General features: G+C 38.0%; 1 protein-coding gene across 1 annotated transcript; it reads right to left on the bottom strand.

Moving 5' to 3' along the window:
* Nucleotides 1–2123: 2123 nt before the first annotated feature.
* On the bottom strand, nt 2124–6772 carry LOC113273271 (probable alpha-mannosidase At5g13980). Its single transcript, XM_026523019.1, has 9 exons — nt 6746–6772; nt 6435–6650; nt 5160–5237; nt 5000–5062; nt 4787–4898; nt 4581–4669; nt 4327–4437; nt 4142–4237; nt 2124–2186 (listed from the first exon to the last, which is right to left on the bottom strand). Exons 1-9 carry the CDS (start codon nt 6770–6772, stop codon nt 2124–2126), a joined length of 855 nt encoding a protein of 284 aa, XP_026378804.1.
* Nucleotides 6773–8132: the final 1360 nt, after the last annotated feature.

Below are 8132 nucleotides of genomic sequence, written 5' to 3'. Positions count from 1 at the left end.
AATTGGTTTTGCAGTATGAGATGTGAAGAGGTATACACCCTCCTACATTTCTCGTGAAAGTCTTATTTGCTGGTTATTTTATTTCATGTTGGCCAACATTGTTACTTTTGTGATTCGTCTAATTTTTAAAGGGAGTTTCATCAATGTCCTGAAGCATGACACAAAGAAATGGCAATACCTAACAGGTTTATATAGATGGAGCTCTTTTTTTTCGGAACTATTAGTTCGTTTCTGGAAGTGATTGCCTGTAAACTTGGGCGAACATTCTTGTAACGCAAGGTTCCACATTCCGCAGGGTGTTCATTTGGCTTTGCAACAAATTATCATCACAATATGATTGTTAGTATGCATTCTCATTTTACAATTTTTGCATGCAGATATTTGCAAGTCTCCACAAAGTTTTGGGCGAATCTGTTCCAGTTGGCAAGGATAATTTATCATGGACGATATTGAAATCCGCAAGAGATGCTTCTCAACCTTTTGCGTTACAAGAATGAGCTCATCTCCGTGGCAGCAGTCAGGTATGCTATTCTGTATCATATTTACTAGTGAGTCGACTGGTATAATTGTCCACCATCTAATTGGTTAAGCTCACAAATCTTTTTCGCTGGCACTACTACTTTTTATTCTATTGGTGTGCTGCATATTCTGGTCCTGGAATTCTTTTTTTTTTTTGAGAATTCATAACAGAATGATTCATTTTGTTTCTCGCTTCTGTTTTTGCAGAAGCTCAGACAATTAGGAGTGGAGAGAGTGATTTTACCTGCTATACCTCAAGTTCTAGGCACATGGACTACTTCCTTTGGTTTCTCTAAGATGACAAATTCTGAGAGATTAGAGTTTCTTCACTACACTTTCCTGGGTTTCCAGGACACCAGAATGTGCCAGAAAATTCTAAGGATGTCGTCACCTACATCTGCAAAACCAACAACAGAAGTACCAAAAGGTATGCAATTTCCCCCTTCTGTCAATCAAAAGTAATAATTCTCATCTGAACTAGATTTGTACACAAAACCTTGCTCCTGGACATGTTAATGATGTAGAAACAACTAATTTTAACAGAAGTAGCGAGAGAATCAAATGCAAACGTGCAACAGTTTGCTAGTACATGTACTCCTGCACATGCTGTTGCTACTACAGAAGAATCAGAACAACCAACACCACAATGTGCGAGACTAATAGCAGAACCAAGAGGTGCATAATTTACCTCCCTGTCAACGCAAGTAATTCTTATTTGAAGTCGATTATTTGTATTGTTCTAAAACAAAGTTTTGCAAATTTCTCAGGGAACCGACCTAAACTTATATTAAAGATTAAACGAAGGAAAGAGAATGACGTATGATTTTAAAAATGTTGTTCCTGATTTAGTTGTGGCTGCTCGTCCTCTCGATGTGGTATGATTTTCCTCGATGAAAGAAAAAACTCATTACTTTGTTTTTCCATATCGACTTTTTAGTGTTTACCATGTGTGTTTGACAGACGAAGACACTGCAAGACGAGTCTGACCGAAATTGGCAAATCTGTGAGCCATGCATTGCTAAGAAGTGCTTGTTGGATGGTAAGCCACGTGATTATCAGTGCACACAGGAAACAACACTACAAGTTAATTCTGAGCGAAATCCGAAAAATACTGAGTTGGATGATTCTGAGAATTCTGCATTGGCAGTTTGCAATGAAAACCAGCAGGAAAAGAGGGGGTCCTGTGTCAACACGAAGAAAGGTATTAGGAGCTTATGTACATACTTTTCCTGCAATGGCAGTTTACAATGAAAACCAGCAGGAAAAGAGGGGGTCCTGTGTCAAATTCTACACACGAAGAAAGGTATTAGGAGCGCTTGTAAATGCTCTTCCTGCTGCAGAGAAATCAGAGCAATCGCCGCATATTGAAGAAGATTACTACCTAAAGTTAGGTTTCTAAAAGATCTTAATGTGTACTCTGAAACTTAATGCAGATCTTTTGTGAACCCTGATCCATCAAAGTTGGGAAATACTGGTAATTTAGTTTCTCCCAGTGATCCATCATTTTGTTCTAGTGTTTTCCATCTCCATCATTTACTTGCAAGGCCTGAGCTTTTGGCAAGGGTTTGACAAGAACCTTGTTTTTTTTTCTGAATGATGCTAGCTCAGTATGATTTTTGCTTTTGATGTTTTGGAAGATTAAAAAAGATTGTTTGTGAGTGACCTTCCTGCAGCATAAAAATATACAAAGTACAGTAAGTTGAAAAAAACGGTCCTAGATTTGTAGCTCTAAAAAGAACAGGCCTAGATCTCTTTTTACCCATTTTTATCTGTAGACCCTAAAACTAAATCGCCAAACTTCTCTTTGCATCATCAAATGATTTCATATTCATCATTTTTAGAAGATTATTATTAAACTGATAAACAAGGTATTGTCCAACACATTAACTCAGTGCCCTTGCTAGCCACAACATCTCTTCCCCACAAGTCATTTTATTAGAGATTCAAGAAGAAACGGCGTGACTTCTGAATTATCTCTGGAACAAACCACCATCAATGTCCACCGAAGTCCATAGTTCGTTCCACCGTCAATGTCCACCAAGATCGATAGTGAACGTACGAATTTCCATGGGGCCTAGTTCAACGACCAATTTCGCCGGGTCAAGCGTCCCACCCTTTACCACCTTTGGTGGTTTTACCTTCGAGGAGCCTAATCAGTAAGCTAATTACATATTGAACTCTAATCCATAAAGAAAGAATTAGCTTCAATATCATATGTCATGATTACCGTGTATCTGAAACAAACCATCAGACACTTCCACTGTGATTAACAGGCTTAATCCTTTGAGCGATCCCAAAGCCATCACCAATCATACATACTTTTACCACCATCACACCCAACATACTCGCTCAGAGTATACACCGTATGAATGCCCATATTACCATGGTACATGCTTTCGAGATCGGGCACATTCTTGAAATCACGTGCAAGCCATCAAGAATACTTTAAAATAAATTTAGAACATAAATCTATAACATCTCGTGCATAGCTTCGAAGCGTTGCTGGACTTGCTTATACATGAGACCTCATAGCCCCATCCTTTCTTTAAACTTTGTAACCCATTATTTATAATGTATGATTACTAACACTCTTAAAGAAGTAAATATGTATTCCACCTCATTCAGCCTTAATCTTCATCCCATGCGACATATAAAACCAAACAAAGAACATAAACTTCTACCAAGTTGAACCTATGATTTGTAAATCACATCACAAATCCATCTTTGTGTAAACACCGGTAGAAACAGTATCTTCAAAACATATTTCTCCACCCGAACAATAAACCATCATTCAATTCCATGTTCAATCACACCAGCCCATCCTTGCTATGATACCAATTGTTGGGAAAATTGGCATCCCGAGCGCAGCGGAAATCAGGATCACAAAGGGAAATTAGTGATTTGAACCAGACATGGAGAAACAATAAGAAATAGACAGAAGATAAACGATCACACCACCACAACACAAGATATACGTGGTTCACCTTTACAGGCTACATCCACAGCCAACACCACCAGAAAAACTTCCATTAAATCAAAGACCATTACATGCTCTTTCAGCAACCCAAGACAAGAACCAAAGAGTTAACAAGACATAACCGAGAGCACCATCGAAGAAACCATAGAAACCAATTCTCTAAACCATTCTTCAAACCAGCCTCATGTCTTCTCTTCTACACCCTCTTCATAGCTTCTACTAACAAAGGAGAAACATGGGAACACTAGAAACTTGGTTTAGGGCAAATCCCCAAGCCCTAAACACTAGAACACAAAAATCCTCTCTCTACAAGTTTTTCTCTCACACCGATATTAACCTTCACGGTAGCACACGATCCTCCCTAACAAAAAGACCAAAATCCTAAGTACAAGGATTTACCACTTTTCTTGGTTGGATTATCTATAACTCTACAATTCTAGCACTGTTATATAGAGAACACAAACTTAGCCCTTAAGAAACCTTAGCTTTAGGAACAAGATATTTTTGCTAACTTGGCTCTTAAGTTAATTCCTAAACTTTAGGAACAAGTTGGCATCAATACAGTTTGACCAAAAGTCAAACTTATAACCACCGAAAATACCACACAACCAACACAGACGCTATATCGAAAATGTCGGCCCTTACCAGTAAGGTTAGCATTGCAACATTATCAGGTAGACTGTAAGAGGGATCCATCCCTGAAAAAGACGTAACATGAGAGCTCCTCCAATTATCGCCATCCTGTAAATGAAAAAGAATCCATCAAAAATCTATAATGCATGACATGCCAGAACAAGGTCGATTTTTTTGGAGATTTTTCGTTAATGCACCTGTTCAGTGAAGGCTAAGAGAAACGGCGAATATATTTCTTGACCGGATGAACGACGCCACTTGGCTCCCTCCCCCACAGGGTCAATCCTGAGATAAAAGTTACCTTGAATCTGCAAGTAGTCCAGTCATAAGGTGCACTTGAAGTCATTTATTATCTTTTTGAAGACTCCTACAAGAATTACGTACTGATTGGAAAACCAGATTATGTAGAAAGATGCTTGTCAACAAGAACAACTAGGCAAGTTGTGCTTACTATTAACCCTATGCATTTGTCAGCGACACAGAATGTTTCATTCAGTGCCTCTGCAACACCTCTGGAATCATCATAAACCAACCTCCTACACAACATTTTAAGGAAATGCATGGTACGCGTCTAAGAAACTTCAGTTAAAATGTTGCACATCTTTCATTTTGAAAACACAGGTAATCAAGAAATGGAAATTGAACAACAAACCTATGGGATCATCATCTCTACTTGTCCATCCATTAAACTGGATCCACCCACTGACCGGTCTACCAAAACCGAAAGCTCAGTCTTATCATCTTCTACATGTACTCCAATACTAATTTGTATGAAGTAAGAACTTCATTAAGCACAGTCAAATGCATAATAACAGTTAATCTTATAGATGAGCGCTTAGATTGAAAGTTTTGCAAATGATGAAAACATAGATAGTAGTTTCCAGCTATATGTTGGTTTACTTGTAGGTCCCAATCTGCTCCGTAGTCTCTGACCTGCAAATGAAATGAAATATTCAGATGGAACGGCATTGCTGGAGTAGTCAAGCACATCAAAACCACTTTATCTCTTTCAAAGAGCGGGTAAAAGTACCCTTTTGATAAAATCCCGCCCGTTTGAATCTGTGTAGAACGTTTTGCCACTACGGGAAAAATATACATTGACAACCCCCTAGAAGGGTTGTAGTAGGACAACGATGACATTTTCCTGTAGGTTGCTGAAGGGGCTTGTGGAAGGTCCACGATTTGCTACAACCATCATTTAAGAGTCCTAACGGTAGTTTTGGTTCCAGTTTGGACTACCCCTTGCTTCACCTGTGATTGTATTTTGATTTTATTTTGAAAGCCTAACACAACCTCTACAAGAGTTGTAAATCCTACTTTCATTTTAACTACAGGAGTTGTAGGACATCCTTCCAAAACAACCCCTACGTATAGTAGAAACCTGTATCACAACTTCCCCATGAGTTGTGAGTTGGATTTTCACTACACTTGTAATAGTTGTCAAACTCCAACATAATTTTCTAGAGTTTCTTTCACAACCTTTACAAAGATTGTGAATAGTCCCGTCACTGCTCTTATTAATACTGTAAGACTTTAGTTTACAACATATAATGTGTGTAGTACAATTTTGTAACACAACTCCCTTAGAGACTATCCCTGTCACTACTCTTGTTTGGGTTGTTCAAAAATCTTGCACATCTCTTACTTATATTGTTATACTTCATTCCACAATCCCTGTTATGTGTTGTGAAATTCTATAAAACAACTCCCCTAATGGTTGTGAATATTACAATTAGCTAGTACTCATAACCTTTGTCTAGTGTAGTCATAATCTCTAACACAACAGCCTTAAAGATTGTAATATTTGAAGTAACAACTTTTGTTTTCAGTAGATGAATATATAACTACAACCTTTGTTTGGAGTTGTGTGCATAAAATTATTTTGAAAAAAAAAGGGCTGAAACCAAATTGCCGAAAATAATTCACATTCACCTGAACAGTTTAATACATTCACCTGCACTGTTTTTAGGTTCACTTGCCAGTTTAAAACATTTAACATTCTTCAAGTTAAATACACACATTAAAAAATGGCAGTGATATAATGTTTGTTACCAAAAGTAGTTTCTTTAACATTCCAAAAAGATTATGAACATAAGATGCCTATGAGTACACTATTCGATCCTTGGGCCATGAGATAATACTTCCAACAACATCACCAACATACTTGAACTCTGAAGTTGGCTTGTAGACATGAGCAGTTATAACATGAGCAGTCAACACACACACAGTATAGGCTCCAAACCTATTGGCATCCCATGTATCTCCTGCGCTGGATCAGTTTCACTAATTTCCGCTCAGCCACCACCTCTCCATCCTTGTACCAACTTAGTAACTTGTAAGATGTAAATTTCTCTGGCACTTGCGCCTCATTTGGTCTACTGACATGAGTGGTAGTGGGAGTAGTTGAGGCTTTTTCATTGCATGGAACAACTCTGCTAGTGCTACCCTGGTTGTTGCTTTCAACTGGACTAGATCTGTGAGAGTGCGAGACTTCATCGCAGACACATTTCGAGCTCATTTCCTGTAAAAAAAATAAATCGGCAGTATGAGGGGCACAATCATGTTTGATATAAAAAGAAAACCTAAAACCAAACTGTGAACAAAATAAATTCTCACCTCCAACATCACAATCCGATCATTCATTTCTCTACAGGTTTCCTGACACTCTTGAATGATCAACTTTTAGTGCGCATTGGCTGAAATTTTTTTACGTGTCACTCCAAACCCCATGCCTTTAAGTCTTACCCCTTTATCTTCACCAAGAGATTTTGTAAGAAGATCTGTTATGGACGATCCACCACAATCAGAACCATGATTTGCTTCTACAATTTTTTTTTTTGTACAAGTGTGAAACATATCAGATATTTTTGCATTATTGAAGCACACATAAATTCAGAAAAGGAAGAGAAGATTTCTCATAAAAGACTCTAGAACACCAGGATTTGGGTCCCTTCCGTCATGCTATTTGTGGCCCTCTTTCCATAAATCAGCTCTATCGATCTGTTCAGCTGTGTTCAGATCTTTTTGATGCAAAGAAAATGTGAATTCCAGTTAGTTAACAACTTCCAAAAAAGATACATACAAAACTTACATAAGTTTTCATTTTATGCATGACAAACTTGACAGTTAATCCACAAAGCTAAGCACCGCTCATCATATTCATTATTAACTTGGGCATTGTTCATAAGAAATAAAGCTAAAATTAAGAACAATGAAACATACCATCTCTATCTCCAGTCGGGCATAACCTTTTCGACTAATCGTGTGAGGGGTGGTATGCTTCTAACGAACTTCTTGCATTTTGAGTCTATTGACCTGCGAAGGGAAATAGAGCAATCATTAGACACATTCCAATTTTTTCAAGATTTAAATAGTCATTCATTATATTAGAAACAATACTTACTATGAATTCATCCGAGTTTGCACGTTTCGCAAACTTTTCCCACTCACTGACACTCATGCTCGTGGGCATTAGCTGTGCAAGCCTTTTTTCTCTTTCTTCCCCTTGTAGCTATCAAAAGCCTCGAGTACCAAACCGGCTTTCCTAGATTGAGCTTCTTTGAGATATGTTCCCATTTTGCCAAAATATTAGTCTTGGTAATGTTCAGGCACAATGAATCGTTGCTGCAAATAAACGTAAATCATTTTAATTAGATCTTCTATGAGTTAAAGAGTTCTCGACTAATGAAAAGAGTTAAGAATCGGTTTAATTACTTCGACTATCTTCTATATGTTGGATTTGTCCTGATGAGGAACAACTCTCCAATCCTTGTGCGTTAACGGAGTGTTTCGCTGGACTAACACCCCTATACAACTGGCCAGCTGCACGGAAGGTTCACCAATCGGCTGTTCTTTAACGTTGAAGGGAACTTCACTTTTTGTAGTTGTGTTTTCTAACCTCAATGCATGCATCTGTGTTGGTCAACGTGGAACAAACTTTCTTTTCTTCGTAGGTTCCACAACCTCATCTTCTTCACCTCCTGGCTAATCAGTATTACCATCA

This window comes from Papaver somniferum, chromosome 4, assembly GCF_003573695.1.
Source record: "Papaver somniferum cultivar HN1 chromosome 4, ASM357369v1, whole genome shotgun sequence".
In the NCBI taxonomy this organism is placed as follows: Eukaryota; Viridiplantae; Streptophyta; class Magnoliopsida; order Ranunculales; family Papaveraceae; genus Papaver; species Papaver somniferum.
This window is presented reverse-complemented; position numbering and strand designations above follow the sequence as displayed.

What these genes read in the sequence shown, in the direction of transcription:
- LOC113273271 (XM_026523019.1), bottom strand. Translation starts at nt 6,772, where the DNA reads ATGAATGATCGGATTGTGATGTTGGAG. An exon ending in GGCGGGATTTTATCAAAAGG is followed by an intron (nt 5,063 to 5,159) that starts GTACTTTTACCC and finishes TTTCATTTGCAG; the next exon opens with GTCAGAGACTACGGAGCAGA. An exon ending in ACAAGTAGAGATGATGATCC is followed by an intron (nt 4,670 to 4,786) that starts CATAGGTTTGTT and finishes TTAAAATGTTGT; the next exon opens with GTAGGAGGTTGGTTTATGAT.